Raw genomic sequence first — 21,324 nt, 5'->3', positions numbered from 1 at the left:
GCTCTGGCCACGCCTCCTCCTCCACCATAGCCCCGCCCATCGGACCCGCCCCTGCGTCACCCAGGCTGCGTGCGTCTCGGGAGCCTGCGCCCTGACGTCACCTTCGTGCGACACGAAGGGCTCTTCTGTTCGCGGCGTGTTTCAGGGGTTTCTTACAGTATCCACGTGATCTTCTGCACGTTCTCCTGCATAGTCAGGAAGGGGACTGGCGGAGTCCAAGAAATTCTCCTTGACGCTGGAGTCTCGGCGGACCGTCCGGGCTCACGGAGGTAAAGGGGGCTCCCAATGAAGGTACCCCAGACTCACATCAGGCCTTCCTTGCTATCTAGCATGTTTCCCTGGGGCTTCCCAGTCTCCGCGGAGTGGCTCAACTCCTTAAGCAACCTCTCAGGATCCTCGCAATTTACTTTCGATCTAGATTTTCCTCGTCCACGGTCACTCTCCACTTCTACTGTCCACCATTATTAGTCCCTGGAGTAATCCACACCCTTTCAAAGTAGTAGGCAGATCTCCATCTCTGTCTTTGCTTATGTGGTTCTCTCAGTTTGCAGTGCCCGCTCTTATTAAGTCGTTAATTAGTTTCAATATTATATTAAAGGCCCAACTGAAATGCACACTTTGAATGTTTCTGGTAGCCTCCCAGTTAAAGTCTTGTCTGAGCGTTCTGTTTTCTGTATATTACTTATAGCATACTTTTGGTGTTGTGCCTTGTGATGTAGTAGTACCTAGTTTTCATTCAGGCCCGGTTTTTTCAGGCTGTTACCACTCTCTGATTGTTTTCTTCCTGTTCATTTTCACGTCACTTCTTGCATCCGTGCTTTTGCACCGTCTTGCTTCCCCTCTCCTGCCTCTGATGCTGTTCGTCACTTTAATCTGGCAAACCACTGTAAAGTACTTCTTTCAAGGCAGTTATGTTCTCCATCGCCTATGTAGTTGACCCTCGAACACTGCGGCGAGGCAGCTTTAGGGGCCCCTACCTTCTTGGGAGGGATAACTTACAGTGGACTCTCCGTGTATGGGATTCCTCCACATCCTGGGCTCCACTTGTGCTTTCAACAAGCCGTAATTCTGTAGTACTGTGGTATTTACTGTTAAAAAAAAAATCTGCTCTAAGCAGACCCACACAATTCAAAACCGCTGTTCAAGGGTCAGCCGTGCTCTAGTGAGGGGCTAAGGCCCACAGGCAGGCTAGATCTGGCCCACTGTCTGTTCTGCGGCCGTCAGTGAGCCGCGTATGCTTTTTATAGATGAGCGTTTGTGATTTGTTTGATGATGGGTATGTGCTAAGTGGCTTCAGTTGTGTCTCACTCTCTGCCACCCTGTGGACCTTAGCTCCCCAGGCTCCTCTGTCCATGGGGATTCTCCAGGCAAGAAGACTGGAGTGGGTTGCCCTGCCCTCCTCTAGGGGATCTTCCCGACCCAGGGATCGAACCTGAGTCTCCTTCATCTCCTGAATTGACAGGCAGGTTCTTTACCACTTTGCCACCGGGGAAGCCCTATTTGATGACAGGACACATCATTCAAAGTCCATAAAACTTTCTCCCCCTTCTCCAAAGAGTCTCATTCATAAACAGAATATCATACTTACAGTTCTTTGGGGGTAGCTTGTTAGTAAAAAATTTGGAATTTTTTCTTTCTTGGTATGTAAGTAACTACATAATATCCTCCATTTTGCCTGCTGGCCTACAAAGCCTAAAATATTTATTCTTTGGCCTTTTACAGAAAAACTCTGTGGACTTTGTGCTTTATAGCAGTGTTTGCACCACTCATGGTTTTAATTTTGTTTCCCATATAACCCAGCACAATGCTTCCTTTTGTTCCTTTCACAAATATTTATTTGAAACTGAAGTGTTAGTCGCTCAGTCATGTCTGACTTTTTGTGATTCCATGGACTGTAGCCCATGAGGCTTCTCTGTCCTTGGGATTCTCCAGGCAGGGACACTGGAGTGGGTATAGTCATTCCCTTCTCCAGGGGATCTTCCCAGCCGAGGAATTGAACCCACATCTCTTGCATTGCAGGCAGATTCTTTACTGTCTGAGCCAGGGAAGCCCCCATCGAGCAGTTGTTTTTAGTCTTCCAGACATGACATGTTCAGTTTCAGTTTGGCCCCTCAGTCATGTCCGACTCTTTGCCACCCCATGGACTGCAGCATGCCAAGCCCCTGTCCATCACCAACTTCCGGAGCCCACTCAAACTGATGTCCATCGAGTCAGTGATGCCATCCAACCATCTCATCCTCTGTCATACCCTTCTGCTGCCTTCAGTCTTTTGCAGCATCAGGCTCTTTTCCAGTGAGTCAGTTCTTCCCATCAGGTGGCCAAAGTATTGGAGTTTCAGTTTCAGCATCAGTCCTTTCAATGAATATTCAGAACTGATTTCCTTTAGGACTGACTGGTTTGACCTCCTTGCAGTCCAAGGGATTCTCAAGAGTCTTTTCCAACACCACAGTTCAAAAGCATCAATTCTTAGGTGCTCAGCTTTCTTTATGGCCCAGCTCTCACATCCAGACATGACTACTGGAAAAACCATTGCTTTGACTAATGGGGAAAAAAGATCATTATGATGCCATATGTTTATATGAATTGACAGAAATACAGTCAAGTAGGTTTATAAAAGACAAGCCCATAACCTAGCTAAGGAAGTCATAGGTTTCCTGGAGGATGTGATTCTCGAATATTAAGTGATAAATAAGAGGTAGATAGAAAGAGATCATTCTTGCCAGAGAGGACAGATGAAGACAGATACTGAGACAAGGAAGAACATGGTGTGTTAAGTGAGTAAAAAGAAGTGAAGCTGGAAAGATAAGCAAGGGCAAGATTACAGAGGGCCTTAATTCTGTTTGAAGGAGCCTGCACCTTCTTTTCTGGGCAGTTTTGGGCTTTGTAGCAAAAGCTAGATTTGCATGGTAGTTCGGTAACTCTGACGGCTATTTGGAAGACAGACAGAGTCAGGGAGACCTTATATTGCACTATTTCAGTAGTTGAGAAGATGTGAATTAGAGCAGTCTACCTAGGTGGTATGAACATTATGGAGTTTAGAAAGATTTGGAAGGTAAAATCAGCAGCTCTTGCTAAATATTATATGTTAGAAGTGAGAAGGAATGACAAGACTGATTCAAGATTCCCAGCTGGTGCCAATTACCAGCTGAAATGAAGAGTCTCAGAGTATATGAAGGCACTGACCATGTCTGTTTCACTCAGCATTGTACCCCAGTGCCTAAAACAGTGTGTTACTTTGTAAGTACTTCGGTGAACAGAGAAGTTTCCCTTTTTTAAATCATGAATTGCCATGTTTCATCAAAGCCTTTAAAATATGTTACACCTGTGCATTTTGGTGTTACTGATACAGCGTTTTCAGACTTTTGAGAATAGATGAATTGCTCCACTGAATCATTCCCCTGTTGCAAATAAATGGTTCTGGAAAGACATTTCAGCTTGATTACATGTCAGTTAAAAGTTTTAATTAGTTGTTGTATGGCAGAAACCAGCACAACATTGTAAAACATTTAGGTAAAGGTATTGTAAAGATCCTATGGTATGTGAAGAAACTTACGCAAAGAAACACTCTTCATGTTGTGAAAAGTTATTTTTTAAACCTTAGATTTAATAAAACAAATGTGGAATTATAAAAGCTTTCAGTTCAGTTCAGTCGCTCAGTTGTGTCCGACTTTTTGTGACTCCATGAATTGCAGCACGCCAGGCCTCCCATCTCCTGGAGTTCACTCAAACTCATGTCCGTCGAGTCAGTGATGCCATCCAGCCATCTCATCCTCCATCTTCCCCTTTTCTTCCTGCCCACAATCCCTCCCAGCATCAGAATCTTTTCCAATGAGTCAACTTGTTGCATGAGGTGGCCACAGTACTGGAGTTTCAGCTTTAGCATCGTTCCTTCCAAAGAACACCCAGGACTGATCTCTTTTAGAATGGACTGGTTGGATTTCCTTGCAGTCCAAGGGACCCTCAAGAGTCTTCTCCAACACCACAGTTCAAAAGCATCAATTCTTTGGCACTCAGCCTTCTTCACAGTCCAACTCTCACATCCATACATGACCACTGAAAAAACCATAGCCTTGACTAGACGGACCTATGTTGGCAAAGTAATGTCTCTGCTTCTCAATATGCTATCTAGGTTGGTCATAACTTTCCTTCCAAGGAGTAAGCGTCTTTTAATTTCATGGCTGCAATCACCATCTGCAGTGATTTTGGAGCCCAAAAAAATAAAGTCTGACACTGTTTCCACTGTTGCCCCATCTATTTGCCATGCAGTGATGGGACCAGATGCCATGATCTTCATTTTCTGAATGTTGAGCTTTAAGCCAACTTTTTCACTCTTCTCTTTCACTTTCATCAAGAGGCTTTTTAGTTCCTCTTCACTTTCTGCCATAAGGATGGTGTCATCTGCATATCTGAGGTTATTGATATTTCTCCCTAGAATTTCACTTCAGAATTGTTTTATTCTTGTTTTCTTTCTTAAGTTTAAGTCTTTTAAAATCAACTAACTTAATTTTAATCTTATACATCAGAATATTAGATTTTTATTTTAAGCTTTTAAATTTAATTTTATTCGTCTACATTAAAATATCAGCTCTGCTTTCTTCTTGGCAGTTTTAGGCTTTCAGAAAGTCAGGTCCCTAGTGAAGTGAAGTCGCTCAGTCATGTCCAACTCTTTGTGACCCCATGGACTGTAGCCTACCAGGCTTCTCCATCCATGGGATTTTCTAGGCAAGAGTACTGGAGTGGGGTGCCATTTCCTTCTCCATGGGATCTTCCTGACCCAGGAATCGAACCCGGGTCTCCTGCATTATGGGCAGACGCTTTACCCTCTGAGCCATCAGGGAAGCCCCGGGTCCCTAGACTATGTTCTTATAGATTAAATGTTGTCTTAAGTTTAATTTTAGGAAGCATTTGTATTTGCAGTTTCATGTTAATATTTTCTGTTGTTAATAAATGAACGTTCCAAGCCAGTGTGTTTCTTTCTGCTTTGGCAACTGGATGGCTGAGCCAGATTTATTCCCAAGTGTTGTAAATTGGTCAGTTAGGTGTGGGAACATTTGTGTGTAGTCTCTGCGTATAACTGAGCAGATAGTACACTATGGTAGCCCTGTTTTCTTCTTGTTTCCTTTAGATTGTCTTTTCTGTATTAAGGTTAAATGGTTATGATCACTGATCTATAAGCTACCGCACAACCTTTGGAAAAGACACAGTGAGAATCATAACTATATATAGGTTTATGAATAGTAGTAATGTGTATATAAAATTTTTTTTTTTCAGACATAAGACAGTCACTTTAATTACACCAGTTTCAAGCTAGTTACCCTTGGATAACAGTGCAATTATATGAAAGTATGGCTGGTTATAAGCCTGTATCAATCCAGACATATCCTGTACTTGGTGAAAAAATCACCCAAGATACACTGTACTGGAACAACTATAAGGTAAGTGTAGACAAAATTAAGGGGGTGCTGTTTTGCATTTAATGCCAATTTCTCCAGCATTTGTAAGACTTTGGATATGCTAGTAAAGAGTTAATAACTAAAAATAATCTGTCAGCAGCTTATAGTTTGGGTGGAAAATTTGATGTCTGATTTTTTTTTTCTTGGAATTATATAAAAATCCATATTCCTTAATCAGTTTAATAATACAGGTATCTAACACACAATAGATGATTAATCAATGCAAGTGAATTAAATTTTAGAACTTGAATCTCATATGAAAGAAGGTTTAAAAAAATTTTTTTTTCTTAATATCAGGAGGAAGACATGTAAAATGAATTCTGTGCTGTCTGAAAAGGCTAATTAAATGATTTTTCTTTATAAAAAAGATGATTGACTTAATAGAAAAATGGAAAGATGTTCGGATTGGAAAGTTTATAGGAAAGGAAATTTAAGTAGCCAATAAGTATATTAAAAGAGCTCCAACTTCACTCATAATTGAATAAGTGCAAATTAAAACAATAATTGGATAATTATTGAATAATAATTTAGATACCTTTTCATGTATAATGTTGGCACAAATGAAAAATTTTGATCATCATTGCTGCTTGGGGTAGGGAAAATTGGCACACACTTTTCAGAGGGCAATTCTGGCATTATCTCTTACAATAAAAATAACTTGTGGTCTTGTAAATTACACAGCTTGGAACTTAATCAGTGAATATACTCTCCAAAATTTGTGTATGTTATCCTTATGTGTAAAGATGCTCATTGAAGTATTATTTATAATATTAGAAATCTCAGAAAAACCTGTTTGTTAGTAGTGGACTGGTAAAGTAAATTATGATATATCTTACAATGGATGGTAAAGCTATTGCTCACATGAAAAGTTAGCTAAGATATGTTAGTGAAAAAAAGGCAAGGTACAAAGTAGCCTGCATGGTTGTAATTGTGTTAATACTCTCTATTATTTTTCATTAAGACACCTGTTCAGATCAAGGAGTTTGGTGCAGTGTCAAAAGTAGACTTTTCTCCCCAGCCTCCGTATAACTATGCAGTCACAGCTTCTTCAAGGGTAAATGTAATATTTTTCTTTTACGGAGTTTATATTTACTGCTGTTCTTGAGCCATCTAGTAAAATGCTGTGTTTTTTATCTTGTTGTAGATTCACATTTATGGCCGATACTCCCAAGAACCTATAAAAACCTTTTCCCGATTTAAAGACACAGCATACTGTGCTACTTTTCGACAGGATGGTAGACTCCTTGTGGCTGGCAGTGAAGATGGTGGGGTTCAGCTTTTTGATATAAGCGGGAGGGCTCCCCTCAGGCAGTTTGAAGGCCATACTAAGTAAGAGACAGTTGTTTTGTTTTATTTTTTTATTGAAGTATAATTAGCATACATTCCATTACTTTCAGGTGTACAGTATTTGTGTGTATTGTGTAATGATCGTCACAATAAACTGGTTAATATCTGTCACCATACGGTTACAAGTAGTTGTCTTTCTGTACTTTTGTTTTGTTGTAAGTTCTGTTGGTTTTACAGGCTTTGAAAGAAAGAGTTCTGTGACGATTATGTACCACTATGGACTTTATTTCCTGGTTGTTCTAAGACAGAGTGCATAACCTGGTTCAGTCCTATGGTCCATTTTGATGGGGCTCATGAATTCCCTAGAATTTTTTGCAACATTTTAGGAAATGTGCGTTTCTCTATGTAGACGTCCTATAGCTTTCGTTAACTTCTCAGTGAGTTTTGTGACCCCATTGAGGTTCTAAAGGCAACCTCACAACTGTTATGGAGAACTCAAGAGGCCTGGATTATATTAGAGTTTGTTTTTTTGAAATCAAGTTGGAAGGTGGGGGTTTTTTTTCTACTTGTATTTGGTATTTTGCTTCTTAAAAATTAAACAGCCAAAGGCAGTGTTATAACTTTGTTTCAGGATTACCAATGTCATTGCTGAAATTTACTGTTGATTTTAAGTCTCAAAAGTGTTTTTTATAGTATATTATCAGGATAGTCTTAGTTCATCAGTGAAATGTTTTAAATATAGCAAATTCATGGAACATGATCCTGCTTAGTGGCAAGTCTCCTTAGAATTTTTTAAGAACTACCCATTTTTAAATTTTTTAAATTAAAGTAACTTTGTGCCAACATTTAGAACATTTAACTTTCCACTGAGCAGCAAAATAGAAATGTTAACATATCAGAAAATATAATTTTAAGGCCATTGTTCAGTATTTTTATTAACTTCATAGTACCAGGGATATATACATTTTAAATTGGCTTGAGGATAAACATCTGTTTAAAGATTTTTAAGATTTTATTTTTCTCTCATGATTTCTCTCTACAATTACTTACTGAAAATGAGCTGCTTTTCTTGTTATTTAGGATGTTAGAAGATACCAGAAATAATTTTTTCTTGTTTTTTGATATATTGATTCTTGATTTTTCAGAGCAGTTCATTCAGTAGATTTTACAGCTGACAAATATCATGTGGTTTCTGGGGCTGATGATTATACAGTTAAATTATGGGATATTCCAAACTCCAAAGAAATTCTGACATTCAAAGAACATTCTGATTATGTGAGGTGTGGATGTGCTAGCAAACTGAATCCAGATCTCTTTGTCACAGGTTAGTGAAATCTTTTTCTTCCCTCTTGAAGTTGGTAATTTTATTGATATACTTGGATGTTACTTTGGGATTCTTTTTCAAAGAAATATGTATGTGTTTATCCTGTTGTTTTCTTTTCTTTTTCTTCTTTGGGGGATTGTTCTTAATTGTCCTCCACATGTGATTTGAAACATCATGCTCTGGTTTTCAGAGATCCCCCAGTGATCAGGAAGCAGAGGTGATGCAGTCCAGTCGTCATGGGTGTCTGTGTCAGACTCCCAGATGACTCAGTCATCTGAAGGCAGAAATAGTTTAAGGTTCCATGTAGGTTAGTGTTTCAGAAACAGACAGTGGTAACATAGGGTTTAGAAGTACTGTATCTTGAGTATACATATGTCTTTTTAAAATTTCATCTAAGCCTTTTCTCCTGGTAAAGTTTTGTTTGAATATGCACACACACACACATTTTTGTTTTAGGATCATATGATCATACTGTGAAGATGTTTGATGCACGAACAAACCAGAGTGTTATCTCTGTCGAGCATGGACAGCCAGTGGAGAGTGTCCTGCTTTTTCCCTCTGGAGGTCTTCTGGTATCAGCAGGTATTTCCTTTAAAAATTGTTTCACCAGTATTGTTTGTCTCAAGTCAGGTATTTCTTTGTCAGTGTGCACTTGAATTGCACATTTAGTTTTTTTGCTTAGACAGTTGATAAGTGGGATAGGCGAGCAATTTTTATTTACTGAGAACCTACTGTGAGCCAGGCACTGTGCTTTTATTCTCTCCAGTCCCCTAGATGTGCTTAAAAGATAGTTTTCTCTGTTTTACAAAATAAAGACAAAGTTTTAAGTAATTTGTCCAAGAAAAAGTGGTAAGTAGCAAATCAGCAATCTCAGAATTTGAGAGCCTGTGTTACGTACTTACCCAGAAATCCAGGTCGGACTCCTGCTGTTGTTCCTACATACGAGATCTGTAGCTGCTTTTGAAAACATAGGTTCTTTCAGATCTAGAGTTAGGCTTCTCTCTTTTTATGTGACTTTTGATTGAAATGGCCTTACCCAGAAAAGAGCTGATCATGCTGGAGGAGGAGATAACGTGGACTCAGAGTGGCCTCAGTGTATTTTTTGTCAAGTTGAAACTGAGGTATTTTTTTCATTATCCTTCATAGTGCATTTTCAGATTTATAATGGAAGTAGTAAATTGGCTTTTTTCATTTGTTAAGTCAAAATTCGTGTGTTGGCATTAGAAGAATACATAGGTAGTGTATAGCTTTGCTTTGTTTTTTTGCTTAATTCTAAAATCCAAATAGAAGTTATCCTGTTTTATACTCTTTTCCTCATACCTATTTGATTTCAAAATAAGTTGATAATATTGTTAGAGTTTCTATTTTTCTTGCTGTTATTTTGAGAAATGGAAGTACGTACAAGTTGAACAGGAAGAATGGATGTCTAGTATGCTGATCTCTCTCTGTCACTAATTAATTGTGTGACCTTGGGCAATCCCTTATAGATAGACCTTGAAGATGAGAGGTCTATCTGACCACTGGGCAAGGTCAGTGGTTTCAAACTGTGGTCTCTTTCATGAGCTGCTGCCCATGGGGAGACAGGGACTGAGAATTGGGTTCCAGGCCCTTTTTCACAGTCAGGATGGGTAAGAACTTTGTCCCCACCAACCCCAGCTTCCTTGTCCTCCCCCACTCCTTGCTTTCCAGCCTATTTCTGTTTTACCTGCTAGACTTTTGCTTAACTTAACTGAAAGAAAAGATGCCATGTTAAAAAATTTCTTTTTAAACCATTGGATTAAATTGCTTTTAAGAATGCTTCCCCTTCTTAGAGTAAAAGTTATAGAGAAGTTTTTCAGTTTTGTTGGGATTCACAAAATTTTTAGGAAACGATATCTTCGTTATTCTTTCCCATTTTTGTACAAAATTCCTTTGAAGAATGATTTTATGGTGCTTTTCAGTTGTTTTCCAAATTAAACTAATGATTATTTCTTTTTATAGGAGGTCGGTATGTTAAAGTCTGGGACATGCTAAAAGGAGGACAGTTGCTAGTGTCTTTAAAAAATCATCATAAAACTGTGACATGTTTATGTCTCAGCAGCTCGGGACAGAGGTTACTCTCTGGCTCACTGGATAGGTTAGCATTTTAATTTTCTTAATCATTCTTAGTGTGCATATGTTTACTGCTTGAAGAAATGTTATTTCTGCCCAACTTGTGATAGCATTAATATGCTGCCAAACGATTTCCATGAAAAAATCTGTTGAGTTGAAAATAGTTTTGACCTTTCATTTATACAGAGCAAACTTATTTTCTCCCTTGATGTAATTTTTTGCTTTAGTTATATACTTCAGGAATTTATTGAATCATTTGAATATGCTTTTAAAATAATTTGTTATTCTGTAGTTTTCTTTTAAAACCATTATTGTATATTTTGAAATACTTATGAGTATGTGTATATATTTTCTAGCTTATATTCTTTAAAATTTAAAACTTCGTATAAAAATTTCTATGTATTAATTGTCTGGAAATTATGTATTTCTAAATATTACTATATTCAGTAAGCATTAGTGTTTCACCAGTTAATGTTCTAGAACAGTGCTGTACAACAGAAACACAGTCTGAGTTACATATGTAATTTTCAGTTTTGCCAGCCATGTTTAAAAGGTAAAATTAATAATATATTTACTCTAAAACATTATTTTAGTATGTAATCAGCATAAAATTATTAATGATAGACCGGAAACAAGTTCAGCCTCATATACATGCCCAATGATACTTTATGATTTAAGTGAAATATAGTTGTTTTAATAGAAAAATATTTTTATACTGCCTCAATTTTAAAATTAAGTAAAATAAATTCACTTCTTTTTCACTGCCCACATTTTAAGTGCTCACGAGCCACATGTGGCTGGAGCGATGACCCAGTTCTAGAGTTTACTTTCATTTATCTGTTGTTGCTCCTTTTATTTCCATATTTCTTTTTTCACTGTTATGTAAAGCCTTGGTTTTTCATCATATTTATTAAAAAGTATGCATATTTTAAAAGCTAGAAAATACTTCTGATACAGAGGAACTTACCATGTAAATATAAAGCAAATTCCCTGCAGTGGTATTAGTAGACAGTTTGGGACTTGATTTTTAGATGTGTCCCTTCAAAAGCTCCTGGTAGGTTAGCTCTGTTCATAGTAGTTCTCAACCCAGAGTGCCTTTTGTCCCTCAGGGGCTGTTCGCACTCTCTGTGGACGTTTTCAGTAGTTGTCACAGCCTGGGGGTAGAGTGTTCTTGGTGTGTAGGGAGAAAAGGTCACGAACGCCACTGAAGGTCCTGCAGCGCACAGGACAGCCACCATTACAAAGAATTATCCTGCCCACAGTGTCAGTAACGATGAGTGCAGCTGAGAAACCCTACTCTTTGACTTCAGTGGACTTTGATGCTGTTTCTTTAGTTTCGAGTTTCATCTTCAGGAGACACTGGTCTATCCTTCTGGTGGCTGGTTGAAGTCTTTATGCAAACAATAAAAAAGAGTTTGTTTTTAAAAGAGATTCAGTGATAAATAACTCTGTAACTAATGTTACTAATCATTTTTCTTCATTGTTGTATGCTTTAATATTCATATATTGAATTTTTAAAAACTAACTTTTTATACTCATTTCTAAGATGCTTTGTGACAAAGCTCTTTTTTTCTTTTTTGGTTAGGAAGGTGAAAGTATATAGCACAACTTCCTACAAAGTAGTCCACAGTTTTGATTATACAGCTTCAATTTTGAGTCTTGCACTTGCAGTAAGTATTTTTAGCCTTTTTTTTTTTTTAAACTTTGACTAACCTTGCCTGTTAAATGAAACTAACGTGAAGTATTAAGGTTTATCTTTGCATTTGAATAAGTATTATTGTCTTCTTGTCACATTAGATAATTGGGTTAAGACAATTGCTGGAATATATGAGTTGTCTTAATAACTAAGCATGAATTCAGATTTAGGTCCTACTCATTGCACAACTCAAACTAACTGTAGTGTTGTATAGGCATTGTTAACACTAAGGGAGGGACCTGGAAAGTAGATAAATCTCTCTTCAGCACATTTAACACAAGGGTTAAATACTCCAAAAAGTCAGGTTGGCTCTCTAAGCCAAAAAACAAAAGGGCGGGCAAGGGGTGAGGGGAGACAAAGGGGCAACAAAATGAAATGTCTCCTTTTCTTTGTTAACTGCTCTTTCTGGGGTGTTTAGTGTCAAGTTTCATGAGCTATTGAGGAGGAGGAATAGGTTTGAACACCTTATATAGAAATCTGAACTGGGAGTGAAAAAGAAGTTATAAAATGTTTTCTTGACAAGATGTTGGAAAGTCGTGCCACCTCTGGGGCTTCCCTGGTGGCGCTAGTGGGAAAGAACGCACCTGCCAGTGCAGGAGACGTAGGAGACGTGGGTTCACCCCCTGGGTTGGGAAGATCCCCTGGAGGAGGGCATGGTAGCCCACTCCAGTTTTCTTGCCAGGAGAATCCTGTGGACAGAGGAACTTGGTGTGCTATAGTCCAAAGGGTCACAAAAGAGTTGGACATGACTAAAACAACTTAGCATGGGTCCACACACGCATGCTACCACATCATTCTTTTTCTAGGAAGAGAGTATGGGGAAAAATTATTTTGGAAATATTTCCCAAGATGTTATTAACTGTGTATTATTATACCAACTGGCAGTGATAATTTCCAGGTATAATTAAAAATGAAAATTTCTCAGCGGTGTCTGACTCTTTGCGACCCCATGGACTATACAGTCCATGGAATTCTCCAGGCCAGATTACTGCAGTGGTAGCCTCTCCCTTCTCCAGGGGATCTTCCCAACCCAGGGATAGAACCCAGGTCTCCCTCATTGCAGGTGGATTCTTTACCAGCTGAGCCACAAAGGGAAGCCCGAGAATACTGGAGTGGGTAGCCTATCCGTTCTCCAGCAGTTCCTGTCGAACAGTAGTATCTTAGAGGAATAAAAATGATTTTACTTTAACTTTTCACATAGGTCAGTCACTGTTAGGCAGAGAATCAGTATCCTAATGGAACTCTTGATGAAAGTACGGAAAGTAGCAAGCACATTATAAATGGTATTTGGAAGAAAAAGCAAGGTGAATTATGAGTTCCTAATACACTAACTTACTTTTCTAATTGCTCTTAGCATGAAGATGAGACAATAGTTGTAGGAATGACCAATGGAATACTGAGTGTTAAACATCGGAAATCTGAAGCAAAGAAGGATTCAGTGCCCAGGAGAAGAAGGCCTGCATATCGAACTTTTATTAAGGGAAAAAATTATATGAAACAACAGGTATTTGTATATTTCATATATATTTTTTACAGATGAAAGTTGTTAGAATAGCCAGCTTCATCCCTGCACATTTCTGAAAAAGTGTAGTTCACCTGGCAGTTAGCTTCATTTTTAACTTGATTTTACTTTTCTCTACTTCATATTTATCTCCAGATTGCTAGATTGGGGACATTAAATTAATAAGTAATGGGATGTAACTGTCCAGTTTTCCCAAAACCATTTGTTGAAGAAACTGTCTAATGATACTTCTTAATGCCCTGAATCTTGGCAACATTACTATGCTCAGAACAGTGTCTTTCACACACTGTCTGGTTTGATCTTCTAAATAACCCTGAAAAAGAGTAGAGCCAATTATATCTCCATTTGACATCTGAGAAGATGGAGATACAAAGAAGTTGTGATTGATCCAGGATTTCTTTACTGGGACTAGTTGGTTGCTTGGATTCTTGTTCTCTTTCTACTCAGTCACTGCTTGCTATGTAAAGAGAATTGCAGTGAGCAGTGTCTGCCCAGGATGGAGATGTTGTGTGTGGATCCCAAGTTAAAATCACAGGACACTAAGAACATGGTGATGTGGCAGATTGTTCCATTTTCATTTGATTGACTTCATGGGCTTATAACCCTTCTTTATGATAGACTTCGAGGACAGTGTGGAACTATGATTATTTCGAATGAAACTATTTGGATATTGATTTTTCTTTGTAAATTTGCTTTTCAATGCAGGATGACATTTTGATCAACAGACCATCAAAGAAACATCTAGAATTGTATGACAGGGATCTGAAAAACTTCCGGATCTCTAAGGCACTTGACAGAGTCCTTGAGGTGAGTGAGTAAAGTGTGTGCGATTTTTCTTTTTGTAAAAACTTTTTTTTAGAGCAGTTTTAGGTTCAGAGCATGATTGAGGGGAAGGTACAGAGCTTTCCCATCTGCCCCGCACATGCAGAGCCTGCGGGGTGCATTTGTTGGAACTGATGAACCCACAAGGACATTATTTTTAACTTTTATAATTTATTTTTAGCTGCACTGGGTCTTCGTTGCTATGTAGGGTTTCTTTAGTTGTGACAAGTGAGGTCTTCTCTCTAGTTATGGTTCACGGGAGTCTCCTGGTGGCTTCTTTTGTTACGGAGCATGGACTCTAGCCTTGATGTACTTTTGTCCCAATTTGGAACCAGTAGGACTACTTCACGGCAAATAGGTGGGGAAACAATGGAAGCAGTGACAGACTTTATTTTCTTGGGGTCCAAAATCACTGCAGATGGTGACTGCAACCATGACATGAAAAAGACACTTGCTTCTTGGAAGAAAAGCTATGACCAACCTAGACAGCATATTAAAAAGCAGAGACATTACTTTGCAGACAAAGGTCCATCTAGTCAAAGCTATGGTTTTTCCAGTAGTCATGTATGGATATGAGAGTTGGACTATAAAGAAAGCTGAGCACCGAAGAACTGATGCTTTTGAATTATGGTGTTGCAGAAGACTCTTGAGGGTCCCTTGGAACGCAAGGAGATCCACCCAGTCAGTCTTAAAGGAAATCAGTCCTGAATATTCATTGGAAGGACTGATGCTGAAGCTGAAACTCTCCAATCCTTTGGCCACCTGATGAGAAGAACTAAGTCATTTAAAAAGACCCTGATGCTGGGAAAGATTGAAGGCGGGAGGAGAAGGGGACGACAGAGGATGAGATGGTTGGATGGCATCACATATTCGATGGACATGAGTCTGAGCAAGCTCCTGGAGTTGGTGATGGACAGGGAAGCCTAGTGTGCTACAGTCCATGGGGTTGCAAAAAGTTGGACACAACTGAGCAACTGAACTGATGAACTCGAAAGTGCCGGGCTTCAGTAGTTGCAGCGCATGGGCTTAGTTGCCCTGTGGCATGTGAAATCATCCCAGACCAGGGATTGAATACGGGTTTCCTGCACTGGCAGGCAAATTCTTAGCCACTGGGCCACCAGGGAATTCTGGAGCTTAAAGAATTTTTTTTTTATTTTAAACTTTTTATTTTGTATTGGGGTATAGCCAGTTAACAGTGTTGTGATAGTTTCAGGTAGACAGTGAAGGGACTTGACTGTTCATGTATTCATTCAGCTGTAAATGTATCTATTCAGCTATAAATGTATCCATTCTTTCCCAAGCTCCCCTCCCATCCAGGCTGCCATATAACATTGAGTTTATTTTTAAAAGAATTATTTTGTTTCTTGCCATGACTCAAAACTGGGAAGGAAAAAAACCTATTTAAATGTGGTAATTATTAGTGAGTACTAAGACTGATTCTTTTCTTGTGCTGTTCATGTTGACTCTGAAAAATTTTCTAGCCTACTTGTACAATAAAGACACCCGAGGTTACAGTTTCCATCATAAAGGAGCTAAATCGAAGAGGAGTCCTTGCAAATGCCCTTGCAGGTCGAGATGAAAAGGAAATCAGTCGTGTTCTTAATTTTTTGATAAGGTATGTTTTCTGTCTCTGAAATGCATGTATTTTGCATCTGAAATTTTATCTCCAAATTTACTTTTAGTTTGAGATTTGTAGAGAACTGACAGAACAGTTTAGTAAATCGGTTTTAAGGATTTTTTTAAAGTTTGCAGGTTTCAGTAAACAGAATTTTTGCTTTGTAGGAATCTGTCTCAGCCAAGATTTGCCCCTGTTTTGATTAATGCTGCTGAAATAATTATTGGTAAGTAGTTGCTAAAATTCTAGCATGCTTGAAGAAGTAGAGGTGTCAGATAATGAAATCAAATAGATTGAAATACCTTGTCTGTATCAAGTCTCCAGTAAAGATTTCATGGAGAAAACAATAATAGTAAGTCAGTGCATTTTAAAGTAGAGTAAAATGTTTACAATGGATTGGCTTTCAATTGCTAGCACTAGGGTTATTATAATTTAAAAAGTTTTTTTCTTTAAATACCTACAATGACCATGACTAATTTTTAATGAGAAAACGAAAAATAAGTCGGAATTAATTATTTCTCTCTGAAATACATTTATTCAGATGGATTATTTATGTAAAACATAAATTGTACAAGTACAGATATTTTGGTGTCTTTTATATTAATATTTTTGTACTTTTTCTAAATTCTGCTGTTCATATTTTGTTTAGAAAGATGTTTATAGTTAATGTTTCCTCTCTTTCTAGATATATATCTACCTGTGATTGGTCAATCACCTGTAGTTGATAAAAAGTTTTTGATACTTCAAGGACTTGTAGAAAAAGAGATTGATTACCAACGAGAACTACTGGAAACCTTGGGGATGATGGATATGCTTTTTGCTACCATGACAAGGAAAGAAAGCACTTCTGTGTTGCAGCATAATACATCTGATGGATTTCTAGAGAACAATAAGATTGAATCATAGTGTCTGCTTAACAGGAAACTTAAGAACTCCTAACATGGAATAGATTTGATGCTATTAACTACTGGGAAGAGAATCTCTTTGATACATTAAAAAGATCTATTTGCAGAAGCAGTTTTATAGAAGAGACTGGAATAACTATGCTTGGAAAATAAGAAACTTTTTAAACATGGTTTTCCATGTTCTATTTTGAATTATTTCATGGCATCTTCAGCTGGAAGAGATCTCAGTTTTGGTCATAGTGTATGTCCATCTTGGACAGGTCGGCATTAATTTTAATATAGCTGAGTTCTGTTTCAACATTTGAGTAAACACTCAGAACTCTGGAGAGGGTTTCGACTTAAGAATCCTGCCAGAGGAACAGGGCTTTATTTTTTCCTTCTATCGTGGAAAAACAGGAAAACAAATGGCAACAGCCAGTAAATTCTCCAGTCAGTGCACGTGGGGTCGCCAGGCTCCAGCTGAACGTGCCCCCTTTCCTTGCTGTTGTCATTTGTCCCAAGTCACGAGTTCCACCTCAGCTGGTAATTGGGCTGTATCTGTTCCTGGTGTGGCAGCTTAGTAGCCAACTCCGGGTGCTTGACACGAGTTTGACATGTATTCAGAGAGTGTGATGAGGCAGATTTGATAGCTAGAAATTGTGCTCACCAGCCTGTGTTTTCTTTTTCTTCCCATAATCTTGACTGTGCTGCTCAGGACAGGGCCTGTAGGTAAGCCTTCGGAACCATATTTATCCTTTTCCCCTCAGTATGCAGCCTTTCTACCAGCTTTTCAGCTTGTTTCAGGTCAGGGGAATGATAAAATTTGCCATTTCTCTTGTGACCAATAGCCTTTCAGCCTTTTTATACCTATATTTGGAGCTTATCTTGCCGCTACCTACCTCTGAAAATCATTTTCTTTGGCCTGTATTTAGGTTATTTTCCCCTCCTCTATTCTTAATATCATTTTGTGTTTCAGAACCCCTTGTATTTTTTATTTTTTTTTAAGTTTAACATAAATCACATTTTTTATAAAGAGACTCTTATTTTCTTCTTGACTTCCTGGGATGTATCAATTCCTGATGGATAGTCACTGACTATTCATTTCTAGCACACTGATTTTATACTTGGTCCCTTTTCCACCTTCCTCCAGTTCCTGAAGTAGTTAACTATCTGTAAGGAAATATGTCTTAGGCTAGAAGAGTCCTTAATTAAAGGAAGATTTGTAATTGCAATCTCCTCTTAAATTCACTTCCAGTTCTGTGAATTTATATGTGTATTTTTAAAGCAGAAAGAAATATTCCCATGTTCTGATAGGATGTATGCTCAAAAGAGAATCTGGTTTTCCCTTCATGAATTGATTTAAGCCATTATGAAGCCCAGTGGCTTATAAGAAACCAAGAATTTGCTTCCTTGAGTATTTATGAGATTAGTCAAGATCAGAAGCTCTGTCTTTATGTTAAGAAGGGTTAATTTATAAGTTTTTTTTTAAATTTCATAAATACACCGATAAATGCGGTACTAGTAAAGCTGAAAGGTTGAGGTTCTTCCAAAAAACTAGTTTTTGGCATCCAGGGTTGGTATTCTCATTTATCATTGAATTCACCCTTGAATTCCCCAAGCTTGAGTTCCTCATCCCAGCACTGTGAACTGGCCTGCTTGCTGGGGCCAAAACCACTCATTCCTTTAACACAACTTCACCAGAGTGCTGCCATTTTTTAGATGAGATATGTAATAATTATAAATTTTCAAAAAGGCTAGGAAGCAGTTCTCATAGCCATCAGTAGTTCAGTGCTGAGTTCATGAATAGTTTTTAAAGTTTGGGACAAGCTGTAGTGTTTGCTACTTGAAGTACTATTTGTAATTGGCATATTACAGTGTAACATTGGCCTTCATTTCCAACTTAAAACGCCTAAAAATGCCTAACAGGTTTTTAGATTTGTGAATTTTAGTTGAAATTATTTTTAAGATGTTACTAAACCCGCAGAAATATTGAAGTGTTTCAGAGAACTTATTCACTGTACATTTAATTTATTTTATTTATAAAAGTTACGAACTGTGGAAAGTTTTGCTTGTTGGTCAAATGCTTGTTGCTTCAAATGCTTGTTGATTTGAAGTGCTATTTACAAGAAAATCAAATACCTCCGATGTATAAATGCTATTAAGTTGTTTAAAGGACTCTGGGGTATAAGTAAGTTTGTTTAAAGAAATTTAGTCTGTTCAACTTGAATCAGCTCTATCAAACATAAATTAAAAGCCTCATTTAAAATGATTGTTAAAATATAGTAATTTTCTGAATGGAATGACCGTGTATGCTCGTGGGGATAATCCCTTTGTAGAGAAGGGGAAACTGATGATTATGGGAGAGGGGTGCCAATGGCTGGATCAGTGTCCCTGGGAGGAGGTAGGGGTCTGCGTGTGCAAAGGTTGGCTTAGGCAGTGTATGAATGGTTTTCGCATTGCTCAGGAAGGAAGACAGAGATGTGACACAGATGCAGTTAAGTGTGTAGCAGTGATGTGGTTTGTGGAAGGTCTTTAATGAGTTCCTTTATTGGAAAAAACAAGCAACTGAAACAGCCTGGAGAAGCTGGAGATCAGAGGTGTTGAACGTTTGAAAAGAGAACATGGAGTAGGTATGAGAGAGGCCAAGAGCTCATACTTTGGAGCCTGTCTGCCTGAGTTTGAATCTTGGCTCAGCCAGTCGCTGGCGGTGTGACTGTGACTTTGGGCAAATTATTTTACCACTTTGTATTTCATTTTCCTCATCTGTTAATTAGACACAACCACAGAGAGTGGCTGTGAGAATTAAGTGAGTTAATGCCTATAAAAGTACCTAGACTATTTCTGTTGTTTGCTGTTGTTACTGTTGGGGGAATGAAAGTAGTAGAGAGCGAAGCAGCATTACCAGCAGAGCTCAGGCCCACGTGCGAAGAAGTGTTACGGGAGCAAGACCAATCAGCATGACTGCTTTTCTCTTGTCACGTTTGGCTCTGAGGATGCAGATGTTGGGTAGGCTGAAGTATGGACTTAATCAACAGCAGAGGTTTCATCAGTGAGTGCAGAGTAATTAAGAAAGGGACAAGGGCATTGCTGAGATATGAAATGTATAATGCACCATGGAATCAAAGCTGGGTAAGTAAGGAAATGAGATCATGAGGGACTGAGAAGGACCGGGTTGACGGACTGTTGGTATGTGTGGAGTTGAGGAGTTACAGTTTGGGTATTAAAGGTAGTAAGCTGGAGACATGAAATGTGCTGGTGAACAAGCCAAGATTATGACTGAATGAAGCCAAGAGTAACGTCAGAGAGAGTGACAGCAAGCGAGGAGCAACAGTGTTGAAAATTCTATGGGGAAGACTTCCCTGGTGGTCCAGTGGTTGGAAATCCTGCCAGTGCAGGGGACATAAGCCTGTGTACCACAACTACTGAAGCCCGCGCACCCTGGGGCTCTGCAACAAGAGAAGCCATCGCAACGAGGAGTCGTCCCTGCCCACCCCTGCTCACCACAACTTGAGAAAGCTGATGTGTAGCAATGAAGACCCAGTGCAGCCAAAAATATTTTTTTTTTTAAAGAATCAATACAGAGTGGCCCTTATTGATGAACAATAAAGTGGAGTATTACATATGTAGTCAAATGATGTTAAAGTTTAAGGAGAGGTTTTCTTGGGAAGGAATGGGGCAGAGTGGTCCAGAAGCATTGAGGCTCACCTGCCCTACCTGTTAGGACAGCTGTTTGAGGGGTGTGGGGACAACATTAGCGGCACTCGGGAGGACCGAAGAGGAAGCTGGCTAGCAAGGACACACGGGAAGCAGGACCCCCTGCCTCCTGCCTTCAAATCTTGTGTGAATATATCTGCTGCTGTAAGTCGCTTCAGTCGTGTCTGACTCTGTGCGACCCCATAGACGGCAGCCCACCAGGCTCCCCCGTCCCTGGGATTCTCCAGGCAAGAGCACTGGAGTGGGTTGCCATTTCCTTCTCCAGTGCATGAAAGTGAAAAGTGAAAGTGAAGTCGCTCAGTCATGTCCGACTCTTAGCGACCCCATGGACTGCAGCCCACCAGGCTCCTCCGTCCATGGGATTTTCCAGGCAAGAGTACTGGAGTGGGGTGCCATTGCCTTCTCCGAATATAAGAGCATACATACCCTCAAAATGGTCTACACATCTGGGCTTCCCTGTTGGCTCAGATGGTAAAGAATCTGTCTTAGATGCAAGTGACCTGGGCTCGATCCCTGAGTCAGGAAGACCCCCTGGAGAAGGGAATGACAACCCACTTCAGTATTCTTGCTTGGAGACTCCCATGGATAGAGGAGCCTGGTGGCCTATAGTAAATGGGTGGCAAAGAGTCGGACATGATTGAGTGAGTAACACACACACATACACCCTCAACTCTAAACAAATGGGAGTACGCTATACTTGCTGTTGTGCATTTCACCTTCCACTTACTGTGCATCAGAGAATCTGCCAACTTAGTACATAGAGCTCTGCTTCATCTTTTTTTTTTATCCTGCCCTATCTCACTGAACAAGATGTGCCATAATCAGTTTTAACCAGACTCTTTCCATTCTTGCAGTTAGGCATTGAGTAAGCTTTTACGTAAGTTTTTGTGCATTTTGAGATATATACTGGGATAAA

General features: G+C 39.1%; 1 protein-coding gene across 4 annotated transcripts; it reads left to right on the top strand.

Annotated features, from left to right (window-relative positions):
- Nucleotides 1–13: 13 nt before the first annotated feature.
- UTP15 (UTP15 small subunit processome component) lies at nucleotides 14–18,963 on the top strand. 4 transcript variants are annotated; one of them, XM_006062117.4, is made up of 13 exons: nucleotides 14–269; nucleotides 5,272–5,435; nucleotides 6,415–6,507; nucleotides 6,598–6,782; nucleotides 7,886–8,064; nucleotides 8,521–8,646; nucleotides 10,045–10,180; nucleotides 11,741–11,825; nucleotides 13,206–13,355; nucleotides 14,079–14,180; nucleotides 15,677–15,810; nucleotides 15,978–16,036; nucleotides 16,496–18,963. In XM_006062117.4, exons 2-13 carry the CDS (start codon nucleotides 5,346–5,348, stop codon nucleotides 16,714–16,716), a joined length of 1,560 nt encoding a protein of 519 aa, XP_006062179.1. In that variant the 5' UTR covers nucleotides 14–269; nucleotides 5,272–5,345; the 3' UTR covers nucleotides 16,717–18,963. The 4 variants fall into 4 exon arrangements, with proteins under 4 accessions (XP_006062179.1, XP_044788640.1, XP_006062180.1 ...); XM_044932705.2 differs by having other exon boundaries at nucleotides 14–291; XM_006062118.4 differs by lacking the exons at nucleotides 6,415–6,507; nucleotides 6,598–6,782.
- Nucleotides 18,964–21,324: the final 2,361 nt, after the last annotated feature.

Source organism: Bubalus bubalis, chromosome 19 (genome assembly GCF_019923935.1).
Source record: "Bubalus bubalis isolate 160015118507 breed Murrah chromosome 19, NDDB_SH_1, whole genome shotgun sequence".
NCBI lineage: Eukaryota > Metazoa > Chordata > Mammalia > Artiodactyla > Bovidae > Bubalus > Bubalus bubalis.
The sequence above is the reverse complement of the archived record's forward strand: the minus strand, read 5'-3'. Positions and strand labels throughout refer to the sequence as shown.

Coding starts and splice junctions, on each gene's coding strand:
- UTP15 (XM_006062117.4), top strand. CDS start 5,346: ATGGCTGGTTATAAGCCTGTATCAATCCAGACATATCCTGTACTTGGT. Junction 5,436..6,414: donor TGTACTGGAACAACTATAAG/GTAAGTGTAGAC, acceptor TTTTTCATTAAG/ACACCTGTTCAGATCAAGGA. Junction 6,508..6,597: donor CAGTCACAGCTTCTTCAAGG/GTAAATGTAATA, acceptor ATCTTGTTGTAG/ATTCACATTTATGGCCGATA.